Source organism: Mandrillus leucophaeus, unplaced genomic scaffold (assembly GCF_000951045.1).
Source record: "Mandrillus leucophaeus isolate KB7577 unplaced genomic scaffold, Mleu.le_1.0 Scaffold7, whole genome shotgun sequence".
NCBI classification, from domain to species: Eukaryota; Metazoa; Chordata; class Mammalia; order Primates; family Cercopithecidae; genus Mandrillus; species Mandrillus leucophaeus.
This window is the reverse complement of record NW_012107585.1, coordinates 7,547,096-7,562,732: the sequence shown is the minus strand read 5'-3', so window position 1 is coordinate 7,562,732 and position 15,637 is coordinate 7,547,096. Positions and strand designations below refer to the sequence as shown.

The following is a 15,637-nucleotide window of genomic DNA, read 5'->3' as shown; positions in this document are numbered from 1 at the left end:
AAAAAAAAAAAAAAAAAGAATGTTCACAGCAACACTATTCATAATAGCAAAAAGTGGTAACAATCCAAATGCCCATTAACTGACAAATGGATAAATAAAATATGATATATCCAGGTAGTGGACTATTATTTGGCCGTAAAAAGGAATGAAGGGCCAGGCATGGCAGCTCATGCCTGTAATTCCAGCACTTTGGGAGGCCGAGGCAGGAGGATCGCTTGAAGCTGGGAGTTCAAGACCAGCCTGGGCAACATAGTGAGAATCCATCTCTAAAAAAAAAATGGAAATAAAAAATTAACCAGGCATGGTGGCGTGTGCCTACAGTCCTAGCTGCTTGGGAGGCAGAGGTAGGAGGATCACTTGACTCTGTGAGTTTGAGGCTGCAGTGAGCTATGATGGCACCATGGCACTCAAGTCTGGGTGACAGAGTAAGACCCTGTCTGTAAACAAATGAAGCACTGATCCATGCTACAATATGGATGACTTGAAAATATGCTAAGTGAAAGAAGCCAGTCATAAAAGGTCACATATTATATGATTCCACTTAGAGGAAATGCCCAGAATAGACAAATCCATAGAGACAGAAAGTAGATAACTGCGTGCAGGGAGCTGGGGGATTGGGAAGTGATGGCAAATCACTATAGAGTTTCTTTACAGGAACAATGTTCTGAAATTGATTACGGCTGGGCATGGTGGCTCATGCCTATAATCCCAGCATTTTGGGAGGCCAAGGTGGTAGAATCACTTGAGCCCACAATGTGGAGACCAACCTACACAACATAGTGAAACCCCTTTTTTTTTTTTTAAGACAGAGTCTCACTCTCTCACCAGGCTAGAGTGTAGTGACACGATCTCCACTCACTGCAACCTCCACCTCCTGGGTTCATGAGATTCTCCTGCCTCAGCCTCCTGAGTAGCTGGGATTACAGGCACACGCCACCACACCCGGCTAACATTTGTATTTTTAGTAGAGATGGGGTTTCGCCATGTTGGCCAGGCTGGTCTTGAACTCCTGACGTCAGATGATCACCCACCTAAGCCTCCCAAAGTGCTGGGATTACAGGCGTGAGCCACCGCACCTGGCTGAAAATTTTTTAAATAGAAATAAAATTGATTGTGGTGATGCATAGCTCTGTGATATACCAAAAAACACTAAACACTTTAAATGGGTAATTTTTTTTTTTTTGAGACAGAGTCTCACTCTGTTGCGCAGGCTGGAGTGCAGTGGCATGATTTTCATATTTTTAGTAGAGGCGGGGTTTCACCATGTTGGCCAGGTTGGTCTCGAACTCCTGACCTCAAGTGATCCACCGGCCCTGGCCTCCCAATGTGCTGGGATTACAGGCGTGAGCCTGTAATTTTTTTTAAGACAAGGTCTCACTCTGTCACCCAGGCTGGGGTGCAGTGGCACAGTTACAACTCACTGCAACCTCGACTTCCTGAGCCCAAGTGATCCTCCCACCTCAGCTTTCCAAGTAGCCTCAGCCTTCTCAAGTGTTGGGATTACAGGCATGAGCCACTGTGCCCAGCCTAAGGTTTTTTTTAACACACCACATAACATGCATAACTCATTTGGCAGGATGCCATTCTCATTTTCATCACTCAGTGCCCAGCTAAAATAAGCCCCAAGAAGAGATCCTCTCCCTCTCTTGGGACATTTATCATCTTCTGCCACTGGGAACAGGTCACTCCCCCACCAATGTAGTGGGCAGCCGGGGCTGACCCCTCTCTAAAACTCTGCCCCCAGCACAGGGCTGGATACACAGCAGGCCTCACTCAGTGTTTATTAAATGAGTAACTGAACTCAGCACCGCAGCATGGACACAACTAGTCTGAACTCAGCACTGCAGCATGGAGACAACTGGTCTGTCTTTCCACACCCCTGAAGGCTACCTGACCCACAGTGTCCCCTGGGCATGGACTTGAGTGGCCAACCCCTGGATTACCGCAATGCTGGCTGGGGAGCCAGGGCTGATGCTGTTCACTTTGGCGAAGGCCTGTGGAGGGCCCTGGCTCTCACTCTGGTCCAGTCTGCGGTTCATGGCCTCTTTGTGGGCCTCAGCCATGTCCCGGGCCTGCTTCTCCTTGTCACGAGCGTGCAGCTGGTGCAGGGCCTCCTCCACCTGCTTCATCACCGCCTTGTGATCATTCTGCAGGCCTGGGATGAGAACCACACATCAAGGGCCAAGGAAGACAGCGGAGGACACAAGACTCCTACGTTCATTCACTGAAGAGTTAACAAGTGCTTACTACATGCCAGACATGGAGCTAGAGGCGAAGAGGAGTCTCTGACCAAGACAGAGGACATTCTCTCATGGAGTATTCAGTCCTGCAAGGAGCAGCTCCAGAATAAGTAATTACAGTAACATCTGATGACTGCAGGGAGGCCTGGCCAGCAGGAAAGTCTGCCCTTCCTACTCTAGGAGATGAGGGAAGACTTCCTGAAGGCAGTGCTGTCTCGGGTGAGCCCTGAGAGGTAAGCAGAAGGAAGGTAACGTCCAGCTGAATCCACAGGCATGAACTCAAAGGCATATGAGGGGCTGGCACTGTGGTCATGTGAATGAATGACTCAGGCTGGGGGTAATCAAGATTTCACTTTTCTCTGAAATCCTCTAGAAGGAAAAATGCTGCATAAGCCGGGCAGAGTGGCTCACGCCTGTAATCTCAGCACTGTGGGAGGCCAAGGCAAGAGGATCACGAGGTTAAGAGATTGAGATCACCTAGCCAACATGGTGAAACCCCGTCTCTACTAAAAAATACAAAAATGAGCTGGGCGTGGTGGCATGTGCCTGTAATCCCAGCTACTTGGGAGGCTGAAGCAGGAGAACTGCTTGAACCCGGGAGGCGGAGGTTGCAACGAGCCGAGATAGTGCCACTGCCCTCCAGCCTGGCAACAAAGCGAGACTTAGTCTCAAAAAAAAAAAAACAATGCTGCGTAAGCCTGGTAATCCTGGAGACACTCAGTCCGGGAGAGGGAGTCCACAGGGAGGTGGCCAAAGGGCACCCCTGCTACAGGGCTCTTGCCAATTGGTGGGGTTTGGGAGGAAGAGCCCATGGCATGAAATCTTTGATTTTTCCAGAAAAGCTGAAAATGGGGATGTCTGAAGTGAAATTCTCTGATTTTTCAGTACAGACAGCTAATTCAAAATGTTGTGAACCACCATGGCAATCTGCAGGCCACACCAGCACAGCAGCTGGTATTTTGATACCCTGTGCCTGTCAGTGGGCTTGCCATACTACCTGACCTGCCTCCTCTGCCACTGTCACTTTAGAGCAAAGGTGAGACCCTCAGTCGTTAAGGGATTCAAGTTCTCAACCCACAGGAGCAGATGTGGGAAAAGAACCCAGATCTGAACAAGTGGAGACATGTGCCTGGGAGGCAGACTTACATAACACATGGTCACTTTCACTAGAAAAGCCCCCCCCGATGAGAGGTCCACAGCATCCCTAGAATCTGCAATGCCTGGCACACAGGAAGTGCTCAATACACAGCTACTAGGGAATGGAGCGAATGACTATTTACAACATATTACAATTCTAATCAAAATGTTACTGAAAGGGTTTTTTTCAGTACAAAATGTTTCTGCAGTATATTTCAAAACACAAATTTGCAATTACAAACATACCATATTAATATAAGCTGTTGGCCAGGTGCGGTGGCTCACGCCTATAATCCCAGCATTTTGTGAGGCTGAGGCAGGCAGATCACCTGAGGTCAGGAGTTCAAGACCAGTCTGGCCAACATGGTGAAACCCTGTCTCTACTAAAATATAAAAATTAGCAGGGCTTGATGGTGGATGCTTGTAATCCCAGCTACTTAGGAGGCTGAGACGGGAGAATCATTTGAACCCAGGAGACGGTGGGTGCATTGAGTGAGCCGAGATCGTGCCACTGCACTCCAGCCTAGGCGGCTAAGTGAGATTCTATCTCAAAAAAAAAAAGAAAAATTAGTCAGGTGTGGTGGTAGGCGCCTGAAATCCCAGCTACACGGGAGGCTGAGGCCAGAGAATCACTTGAACCTGGGAGGTGGAGGTTGCAGTGAGCTGAGATCACACCACTGCACTCCAGCCTGGCAAAGAGGAAGACTCTGTCTCAAAATATATATATACACACACACACAGATATGTATATTTTGCATATATACATATGTGTGTATATACATAAATATATACACACGTGTATATATACACACATATGTGTGTATAAAATATATATGTATATATTTATATAAGTATGCATAACACATGTATGTTATGTATTATATGTATGTATAACATATATGTTAACATATGTGTATATTTTATATATACACATACATATATGCATATATTACATATACATGTATGTATATTATATATACATATATACACATCTGTTTTACATTTATACACATATATGTATTTTATACATACACACACGTATATTTTATATATACATACATATATGTATATATATTATATATATGTATATATGCTGTTAACAACACAGGAGACTACATACAGAAGTCAAAGGACCTCTGCGTTATTTTCCAATTTTTTTTTTTTGAGCAGAGTTTCGCTCTTGTTGCCCAGGCTGGAGTGCAATGGCACAATCTCAGCTCACCGCAACCTCCACCTCCTGGATTCAAGCGATTCTCCTGCCTCAGCCTCCCGAGTAGCTGGGATTACAGGTTCGCACCACCATGCCCGGCTAATTTTGTATTTTCAGTAGAGATGGTGTTTTTCCATGTTGGCCAGGCTAGTCTTGAACTCCCAACCTCAGGTGATCCGCCCACCTCGGCCTCCCAAAGTGCTGGGATTACAGGCGTGAGCCACCGTGCCAGGCCATTATTTTCCAATTTGTATGTAAATCTATAACTGTTCTTTAAAAAAGTTATTTTGTACAATAAAATAAACTTGTGAGAATATTCTTTTTTTTTTTTTTTTGAGACAGAGTTTTGTTTGCTGTGTCGCCCAGGGTGGAGTGCAGTGGCGCTATCTCAGCTCACTGCAACCTCCGCCTACTGGGTTCAAGCAATTCTCCTGTCTCAGCCTCCCGAGTAGCTGGAATTACAGGCATGTGCCACCACATCCAGCTAATTTTTGTATTTTTAGTAGAGACAGGATTTCACCATGTTGGTCAGGCTAGTCTCAAACTCTTGACCTCAGGTGATCTGCCCGCCTTGGCCTCCCAAAGTGCTGGGATTACAGGTATGAGCCACCACATCCGGCCAAGAACAGATTTTTCAAAAAAAGACCAATAAGGAATTGCTCAGATTTTTTTTTTTTTTTTTGAGATGGTCTCTTGCTCTGTCACCCGGGAGGTGGAGGCTGCAGTGAGCCAAGATCGTGCCACTGCACTCCAACCTGGGTGACAGAGTGAGACGCTGTCTCAAAAAATAAATAAATAAATAAGATGTGATGCAGATGGAATCAAGATTCAAATGGATTAAAGAGGAGTTAGTAACTGAAAAATGTGGAGGATAAATGCTAATAGGACTCTGTGGTGGAGACGGTTGTCTACCTATGGCTGAGTGGATAACAGCCTCCAACACATCCACATCCTAGCCCCTAGAACCTGGGAATATGCCACCTTACATGGCAAAAGGGGCTCTGAAGATGTGATCAAGGACCTTAAGATGAGGACATGATCCTGGATTATCCAGGTAGGCCTGGTGTCATCACAGAGGTCTTTATAGGTGCAAGAGGGAGGCAGGAGAGTGAGAGACAGAGATGTGATGACAGAATCAGAGTGAGAGAAATGCAATTGCCAGCTTTGTAGATGGGCAAAGCCATGAGCCAAGGACAGTGGGCAGCCTGTGGAAACCAGAAAAGACCAGGAAACAGGTTCTCCCCTAGATCCTCCAGAAGGAGCCAGTCCTGCCAACACCTTGATTTTAGTCAGTGAGACCCATCTGGATTTCTTATCTCCAGTTACTAAGTCTGTGGTCATTTGTTATGGCAGAAACAGAAAACAAATATACTATCCAATCTGTACTCTCTCCTAGCTCTTTAATTAAAAACAAATCATGCCTGTCATCCCAGCACCTTGGAAGGCCGAGGCAGGAGGACCACTTGAGTCCAGGAGTTCAAGACTCACCTGGGCCACTTAGCATGACTTGTCTCTACTAAAAAAAAATTAGCCGGGCACAGTGACACACGCCTATAGTCCCAGCTACATGGGAGGCTGAGACAGGAGGATCACTTGGAGCCTGGGGAGTTGAGACTGTAGTGAGTCATGTTAGCGCCACTGCACTCCAGCATGGACGACAGAGCAAGACCCTGGCTCAAAAAAAAAAGGGAGAGAAAATGAAACCAGAAATATAGAAGCTTAGAGTCTAGCCCATTCCCTTAGTTCTCAGTCCTTGGAGGGGGATAAGATAATCCCATCAAGGCAGAAGAGAAGGCAGTGGATAATACAGATCCTTGGTTTTATTTGTATGCCTTTAACACTTCCCACCACAAGGCGGGGAAAGTCCTCTAAGAGGGCCACTCACATATGATGTTGTGCCGGGCGGTGCGGACTTGGTACAGGTCCACGTCTGACCGGGGGTAGCCCTCACAGTCCACCAGTGGCTCGTTCATCCCAATGCCTTTTTGCTGGAGGAAAGAAATGTGGTTAAAAGGTGCTCATGGGTGTAATGTCCCCAGGATGTCTTTCCCAAGACCCTTCTCCTCTGAAGTCATAATAAAGGTGACAGTATCAGTGTCACATACCGATCACTTAGACCAGGGGCTCTATTCATGTCCTCACAACTACCCTGGGGTGGGCACCGTGTCTTTCATTTTTTGTTTTTATTTTTTTATTATTATTTTTTTTTTTTTTTTTGAGACGGAGTCTCGCTCTGTCACCCAGGCTAGAGTGCAGTGGCCGGACCTCAGCTCACTGCAAGCTCCGCCTCCCGGGTTTATGCCATTCTCCTGCCTCAGCCTCCTGAGTAGCTGGGACTACAGGCGCCCGCCACCTCGCCCGGCTAGTTTTTTGCATTTTTTAGTAGAGACGGGGTTTCATCGTGTTAGCCAGGATGGTCTCGATTCGTGATCCGCCCGTCTCGGCCTCCCAAAGTGCTGGGATTACAGGCTTGAGCCACCAGGCCTGGCCTCGTTTTTTATTTTTAATGCAAGTAATGCATGATTGCATTCTTTTTTGAAGTTAACACAGTGCCGATAAAACCAAAGACTCCTTTGAGCATCATCCCCAAGGCCAGCTTCTTCCTCCCCTTCTTCAGACCCTCCTTCCCACAGGTGGCTGACACCTGGCTGCTGGCCCTGGAAGCTAGAGGGGAGTGAGAAGTCCAAACAGCATCCAGCTGTGGCAGGGCTTTGAGTCTTCTGAAAATAAAAAGATCTAAAAGGCCTTTCCAAGAAGGAAACAGTGATAGCACCAGCTGCCTCCAGGGAGAGGAACTGGGTGGCTGGGTGACAGGGCAGGGAGAGAGAAGCTCCACTTTACATCCCTCTGTAGGTTTTGAATTTTGCCTTTGGGAATGTATTCTCTATTCAAAACAACCCTTTCTTTTCTTTTTTTTTTTTCTTTTAACATTTTAAAGATATGAGTTGGAGGAGAGTACACAAAAGCAGTGAAACCAGTCGCATGGCTCAGGGGAGGGGCTCTGCAGTTGGTTAGACTTTAATTTGAATCTCAATTCTGCCGCGTACAAGCTGGACATCCTTAGCTGAGACCTTCTCCTCTCTAAGCCTCAGCTTCCTCAATTATAAAATGGGAGTAAGAGCACTCGCCTCCCTCTCTACTTGCTGCAAGACCTAATGAGCTGACCCACAGAGTACTCAGCACAGTGCCACATGCATACACAACACAGTGGGTTCAAGAGTGGCCCCCAAAAACAGATAACCACATGCTAACCCCTAGAACCTGTAAATATGACTTTATTTGAAAAAGAGTCTTTGTAGATGTAATTATGTTAAGGATCTCGAGATAAGCTCATCTGGTGGCTGGTGTCCTCAAAAAAGAAAGGCAGAGGTAGGTGTGGGACAGAGAAACAGGAGGAAGGCCATGTGAAGATGCAGGCAGAGCTGTAAGCCAAGGACCACCGGCAGCCACCAGAGGCTGGGAGAAAGGCCTGGAAGCTTCTCTCTCAGAGCCTATAGGAGCCAACCCTGCTGACATCTTGATTTCAGACTTCTGGCCTCCAGAGCTGGCACAGAGTAAATTCCTGTTTTAAGTCACCGACTCTGTGGTGTTATGGTGGCCCCAGAAAACGATTATGCACAGTCATAGTCATAAACAGTGGCTGTAAGGATTAGTCAGTCCAGGGACAAGTTGCCAGTGTACGCAGGCACTGAGAAGAGCCTTGCTCCCTTTCTCTCTGGAAGCCTCCGGGTTACACCCAAACCTACTGTCCACTGTGCAAGGAGATAGTTCTCCATACTCCCCTAACACAGGATTCACCATGACACTGCAGAAATGCCCCAGGGGCTAAAAACCTGTATCTGCTCCTGCCTTCCCACAGTGATTAAGAGTTAACCAGCCTTTGAGAATCAATATCACATTGGATAATGCTTCTCAAAGGGTGGGATCCATAACACTGGCAGCTCACACACAGGGCATTAAATAACCCTGAATCAAAAATACATATTCCTTTCCCAATTCTCTTCAATCCTTCAATTGTCAAGGCAAAAGTGTCCATTTGGTGCTGGTCTTTGCAACACCCCAGTTACTTGCTATCTCTAGGACCCTCCATTTTTATAAGTTTTATTGAGATATAATTCAGATACCATATAACTGACTCATGTAAAGTATAAAAGTTAATGGCTTTTGTGTTTGTTTGTTTGTTTTGAGACAAGATTTCTTTCTGTTGACCAGGCTGGGGTACAGTGGTGTGTTCATAGCTCACTGCAACCTTGAACTCCTGAGTTCAAGCAATCCGCCTCAGCCTCCTAAGTAGCTGGGACCACAGGTACATGTCACCACACCTGGCTAATTTTTAATTTTTTGTTTTAAGACAGAGCCTTGTTCTGTCGCCCAGGCTGGAGTGCAGTGGCGCGATCTCGTCTCACTGCAAGCTCTGTCTCCCGGGTTCATGCCATTTTCCTGCCTCAGTCTCCCGGGAGTAGCTGGGACTACAGGCACCCGCCACCACGCCTGGCTAATTTTTTTGTATTTTTAGTAGAGACGGGGTTTCACCGTGTTAGCCAGGATGGTCTCGATCTCCTGACCTCATGATCCGCCTGCCTCGGCCTCCCAAAGTGCTGGGATTACAGGCGTGAGCCACCGCACCAAGCCTTTAATTTTTAATTTTTTGTAAAGATAGGTTCTCACTGTGTTGCCCAGGCTAGTCTCAAACCCCTGGCCTCAAGTGATCCTCCTGCCTCAGACTCCCAAAGTCCTGGGATTATAGGCATGAGCCACCACACCTGGCCACTGACCATTTTTATTGATCATATTTTCTTTGGAGAAATGTTTATTCAGATCCTTTCCCTGTCTTCTAATTGGTTCTCTTTTTATTATTGAGTTATAAGAGCTCTTACTATAGCCTAGATACTATCGTTTTATCAGAGAAATGATATGCAAATATTTTCTCCTATTCTGGAGCTTATCTTTTCACTTTCTTTACTAAGTCCTTTGAAACACAGTTTTAAATGTTGAAATCCAACTTATCATTTTTTCTTTTTTTGTTCTTTCTTTCTTTAGCTTGTGTTTTTGGTGCCATATCTAAAAAGGCTTTGCCCAATCCAAGGTCATGAAGATTTACTCCTATGTTTTATTATACGAGATTTATAGTTTACAGTTTTGGCTACCCACTTTTTTTTTTTTTTTTTTCTGAGACGGAGTCCGTCACCCAGGCTGGAGTGTCATGGTGCAATCTTGATTCACTGTAACCTCCACCTCCCAGGTTTAAGTGATTCTCCTGCATCAGCCTCCCGAGTAGCTGGGATTACAGGTGTGTATCACCACGCCTGGCTCATTTTTGTATTTTAGTAGAGATGGGGTTTCACCACATTGGCCAGGCTGGTCTCGAATGCCTGACCTCAAATGACTCGCATGCCTCGGCCTTCCAAAGTGCTGGGATTAAAGTCGTGAGCCACTATGCCTGGCCTTTTTTTTTTTTTTAAAAAAAAGAGACAGCATCTCACTCTGTCACCCAAAAGGGAATGCAGTGGTGCAATTATAGCTCACTGCAGCCTCAACATCCAGGGCTCAAGCAATCCTCCTGCCTCAGCCTCCCAAGTAGCTGGGACTACAGGCATGCACCACCATGCCCAACTAATTCAAAAACATTTTTTTTTTTTGTAGAGGCACAGTCTCGCTATGCTACCAAGGCTGGTATTGAACTTCTGGCCTCAAGTGATCCTCCCACCTTGGCCACTCAAATAATGAGCCACTGTACCCAAACCCTTTTCTTTTTTTGAGACAGAGTCTTGCTCTGTCGCCCAGGCTGGAGTGCAGTGGCCGGATCTCGGCTCACTGCAACCTCCACCTCCCGGGTTCGAGTGATTCTCCTGTCTCAGCCTCCCAAGTAGGTGGGACTACAGGCATGCGCCATCACGCCTGGCTAATTTTTGTTATTTTTAGTAGAGTCGGGATTTCACCATGTTGGCCAGGCTGGTCTCAAACTCCTGACCTCAGGTGATCCGCCCACCTCAGTCTCCCAAAGTGCTGGGATTACGGGCGTGAGCCACCACGCCCAGCCCAAACCCACTTTTTAAAAACAAACAGAGCAGGGTTTCAGGCTGAAAGCCTTCAGCAAGCAACAGCAGCCAGCCAGAAGCAACGAACGTGCCATATCAACCTGCAAAGCATCTGACCTTATATTTAAGAGAAAAGATTCTCATTTTCCATATGTAGCCGAGTTTTGAAATTTTCTTTCAAAATACATTTATGGGCAAGCCACTGTGGCTCATGCCTGTGACTCCAACACTTTGGGAGGCAGAGGCAGGAGGACTGCTTGAGCCCAGGAGTTTGAGACCAGTCTGAGCAACAGAGCAAGACCTCGTAGCTACAAAAAATATAAAAATTAGCTGGGCATGGTGGCACGTACCTGCAGTCTCAGCTACTTGGGAGGCTGAGGTAGGAGGATTGCTTGAGCCCAGGAGGTTGAGGCTGCAGTGAGCCAAGACGGTGCCACTGAACTCCAGCCTGGGCAACAGAGCGAGACCCTGTCTCAATAATAATAATAATAATACATTTATATAAGATTAAAAGTAGATCTATTTAAATAAAAATATAAAAGGAATAACAGTACAAGTGGTATATGCATATAGTATCCTGCATGTGGTAGAAAATAAACTAAAGTTTGAGAAATTGCTGGTAATTCGCTTGAAAGCATAGGTTCTGAATGGAACAGACCTGAGGTCTGAATGCCACTTTAAGCATACAGTCAGTACCCAGTAAAATGGTTCTCTGGCCCTCCGTATGAAACTTCATCTTATGGCCAGACGCAGTGGCTCACACCTGTAATCCCAGCACTTGGGAAGGCCGAGGTGGGCGGATCACCTGAGGTCAGGAGTTCAACACCGCCATGACCAACATGGTGAAACCCTGTCTCTACTTAAAATACAAAATTAGCCTGGCATACCAGCCCGCGCCTGTAATCCCTACCACTCAGGAGGCTGAGGCAGGAGAATCATTTGAACCCGGGAGGCGGAGGCTGCAGTGAGCCGAGATTGAGCCACTGCACTCCAGCCTGGGTGACAAAGCGGGACTCTGTCTCAAACCAAAAAAAAAAAGAAACTTCATTTACATCACCTAAAATGCATTCCATCCCACCCTACTTGGGCGTAATTAATTGAATCTTCCTCTGCGAACTGATTTGTGATTTTATACTAGGTGGCATAAGAAAATCTGCATCAGCTTTTGAGCCAGACCCATCGCTGCCAATTCCAACCTGCATGACCTTAGATAGGCGTTTACCCCACTCTGGCCCTCAGTTTCCTCCTTATGCAATAAGGATGAGCCTTATTTGTCACTCAAAGTCCGGTCCTTAGACCTCTAGCATCAGCATTGCTGGGAGCTGACTACAAATGCAGAATCTGATCCCTTGCCTCAAACAAAATCTTCATTTTAGTAAGATCCCCAGGTAATTCACATACACACTGAAGTTTAAGAAGTTATGATGCAATCAGCAAATGCCAGGTGCAGTAGCTCACGCCTGTAATCCCAGCACTTTGAAAGGCCGAAACGGGAGGATCGCTTGAGGCCAACAGTTCGATACCAACCTGGGCAACAGAGCGAGACTCTGTCTTTACAAAAAATACAAAATTAAGATAAGGCAGTCAGCGAAGCACATGACAGCTGTTCAATCACCAAGTAACACCTGTTTCCCCCTCCCTAAAATGGAGAAAGTAACAGCATCCATCTCAAAGGGTTGTTGCGAGGATTAAATGAACTCAACAATGCACAGCACTTAAACCAGCGCCTAGCACACAGTAGGGCTCCATAAACGCTTGCTAGATATCAATATAGCTAACTGTTAAGTTACTAAGGTTCTTTAACTGCCTTCTTGTGCCGACAGAGGGCGCACTTGCGGCGCCTTGGGCCTCCCAGGGAGAAGATCCATTGCGGAGCGCCCAAGTTGAGGCGGCCCTGGCTTCCCAGTCCTCCAGAGTCGGGGGGCCGGGTTAGGCGACCTGGGGCGCCCCGAACCCACACTCACGCTTTCTAGCACGTCATAGTTGGCCTTGATCTGCGCCTCTATCTCCTCCTTGCGCCGCATCAGCTCCTGGACGTCGCTGACAGTCACGGCGCCGGCCTGCGAGGAGCCTCCGCTCTGCCTCGCTTCCTCCTCAGACATAGCGAACCTCGGGCCGCGATTCCACACACCCGGCTCCCGGGCTACGGACGACGCCCCAGTAGACCGTAACTACGGCTCCGCCCATGGGCCAAAACACCACAGCCGTCCGCGAGCGCGACAACAGGCAAGGGGTGGGGCTTGGGGTGGGGCTTGGCGGCGGAGCTGGGTCGCCGGAAGCCGCGCCCTGCCGGAACACGTGCGCCTGTGGTGACCCGGCAGGAGTAGCGTCGGCAGCGATGGATCCCCACGTAGGTGCATACAAACGCTAGGGGATGATCTCGCGTCAGCTGACTCATTTTCTTTCCTCATTCGTGCAACAGACATTTATTGAGCGCCTACTGTATGGATGGATACTGTACGCCAGAGAACCGCCGCGTGGCGCTCCAATTCAGTTCTTCACATCCACACAGCCGTGGAGGATTTACAAAATACATTAAGATTCCTTATCCCTCACTTTACAGATCCGATATGCCTGAGTACAAACCCCGTATCTTGCCACCAAACGGCAATCTGTGTGACCCTAAGTCACTACTTGCTTCTCTGAGCCTCAGTTTCCTCATCTGTAAAATGGGGCAGTAATTGATAGCAGCTCTCATAGAGCTGTCCTGCTAACAAATATTCATGGAATGCTTCCTATAAGCCACATACTGTTGAAGGTGCTGGATGTTCCTGTTAAGGCCTCTATAAATTGTAGTGATAATAATAACGGTGACAGTGTTTATTTATTGATACTTATAATGTGCCAGACAGTGTTCTAAGTGCCTGACATATATTAATTCAACAACATCATGAAGCTAGATTATTACCTCCCAGTTTGACAGCTGAGAAAACCGTCTCAATAACCGATTTACCCAACTAGCAAAATGTGAGGCCAAAATTCCAACCCAGCTTAACTAAATGATCAACTTTGATATCTGACCATGTGCCTCTAATATTCTGTCTGGAAAAGGGCTTAACGGTCATCTGTGTAGTATTCAAACATGTTTGCCCTGAATTTAATCATTGGAAAACAGACATATCCAAAAGAAGGGACATACTTCAAAACAACTGGCCTGAAAACTTCAAAAAAAGTCGATGTTGTGAAATACACATGGGGAATGAGGGGTGGGGGAAGGGAAAGGAGGCGGATATGCAATTACCTAGATTTAAGAACACTAAAGATATGCATCAACTAAATGTAATGGGCTGGGTATGGTGGCTCATGCCTGTAATCCCAGCACTTTGGGAGGTGGGAGTTCAAGACCAGCCTCACCAACATGGTGAAACCCTGTCTCTACCAAAAATATAAAAAACTAGCCGAGTGTGGTGGCACACAGCTGTAATCCCAGGCATTCAGGAGACTGAGAAGGTCTTGAACCCCTGGCCTCAAGTGACCCAGCCCAGCTCGGCCTTCCAAAGTGCTGGGATTGCAGGAGTGAGCCACCACGCCCCTCAGAAATAAACTAACATTTCTAACATTGTCGAGAGAGAGAGATACAGGTGCAGTGGCTCATGCCTTGTAGTCCCATTACTCTGGGAGATCAAAGCAGGAGGATCCCTTAGGTCCAGGAGTTTGAGGCCAGCCTGGGCAACATATCAAGACCTCCGTCTCTACAAAAAAAAAAAAAAAAATTATTCAGGAAATGACCAGGTGTGGTGGTTCACACCTGTAATCCCAGCACTTTGGGAGGCTGAGGTGGGTGGATCACTTGAGGTCAGGAGTTCAAGACCAGCCTGGCCAACATGGTGAAACACCGTCTCTACTAAAAATACAAAAATTACCAAGGCACAGTGCCACACACTTGTAATCCCAGCTACCTGGGAGGCTGACGCAGGATAATCGTTTGAACCTCAGAGGTGGAGGTTGTAGTGAACCAAGATCATGCCACTGCACTCCAGCCTGGACCATATAGTGAGACTCCGTCTCAAAAAAAAGAAAGAGATAGATATATATTTGTAGACAAGAGATAGATAAGGTAAATATGGCAAAATGTAAATAATTGGTGACTCTGTAAATTATTTGTAAATGTAAATTATTTACATGTACAAAATGTAAATAATTGGTGAAACATAGATAAATGTTCTTTATAATGTTTTTGGAACTTTTCTGTGAGTTTAAAACCACTTCAAAATAAAATTTTAAGGCAACCTTTAAACAGAAAGAAGAAAAAAAGAGAAAAAGTAGAACTGATTACATTAGGCTTCATATAACTGTTTGATATTATCTCTTTTTTTTTTTTTTTTTTTTTTGAGACGGGGTTTCGCTCTTGTTGCCTGGGGCTGGAATGCAATGGCGTGATCTTGGGTCACTGCAACCTCCTCTGCCTAGGTTCAAGCAATTCTCCTGCCTCAGCCTCCCAAGTAGCTGGGATTACAGCACGCCCAGCTAATTTTTGTATTTTTAGTAGAGACAGGGTTTTACCATGTTAGCCAGGCTAGTCTCCAACTCCTGACCTCAGGTGATCCACCCCCCTCAGCCTCCCAAAGTGCTGGAATTACAGGAGTGAGCCACTGCGCCCGGCCAAAATAAACTAACATTTCTAACATTGTCAAAAGAGAGAGAGAGAGATACAGGTGCAGTGGCTCACGCCTGCAGTCCCATATCTCTGGGAGATCAAGGCAGGAGGATCCCTTGAGTCCAGGAGTTTAAGACCAGCCTGGGCAATATAGCAAGACTTATGTCTCTACAAAAAATAAATAAATAAATAAAAATAAAATAAAATAAAAATTAATTAGCAGAGGACCAGGCATGATGGTTCACACCTGTAATCCTGGCATTTTGGGAGGCTGAAGTGGGTGGATCACTTGAGGTCAGGAGTTTGAGACCAGCCTGGCCAACATGGTAAAACCCCATCTCCAGTAAAACTACAAAAATTAGCCGGGCACAGCAGCACACACCTGTAATCCCAGCTACTTGGGAGTCTGAGGCTG

General features: G+C 46.5%; 2 protein-coding genes across 3 annotated transcripts in view; both read right to left on the bottom strand.

The window, feature by feature from the left end:
* Positions 1 to 12,775, bottom strand: part of WDR66 (WD repeat domain 66) — a 115,515-nt gene extending 102,740 nt beyond the window's left edge. The window contains exons 1-2 of the mRNA XM_011964483.1: positions 12,590 to 12,775; positions 6,473 to 6,575 (exon numbers count right to left, since the gene is read on the bottom strand). The gene's annotated coding sequence lies outside the window, so the exon portion shown is untranslated. The remainder of the gene's footprint in view (positions 1 to 6,472; positions 6,576 to 12,589) is intronic.
* Positions 1 to 12,851, bottom strand: part of PSMD9 (proteasome (prosome, macropain) 26S subunit, non-ATPase, 9) — a 35,807-nt gene extending 22,956 nt beyond the window's left edge. Inside the window, exons 1-3 of one of the 2 annotated variants that reach the window (XM_011964485.1) lie at positions 12,590 to 12,851; positions 6,473 to 6,575; positions 1,944 to 2,155 (exon numbers count right to left, since the gene is read on the bottom strand). In XM_011964485.1, the coding sequence (XP_011819875.1) occupies positions 1,944 to 2,155; positions 6,473 to 6,575; positions 12,590 to 12,727 (453 nt within the window). In that variant the 5' untranslated portion in view covers positions 12,728 to 12,851. The remainder of the gene's footprint in view (positions 1 to 1,943; positions 2,156 to 6,472; positions 6,576 to 12,589) is intronic. The other variant, XM_011964486.1, reaches the window with a different exon arrangement.
* Positions 12,852 to 15,637: the final 2,786 nt, after the last annotated feature.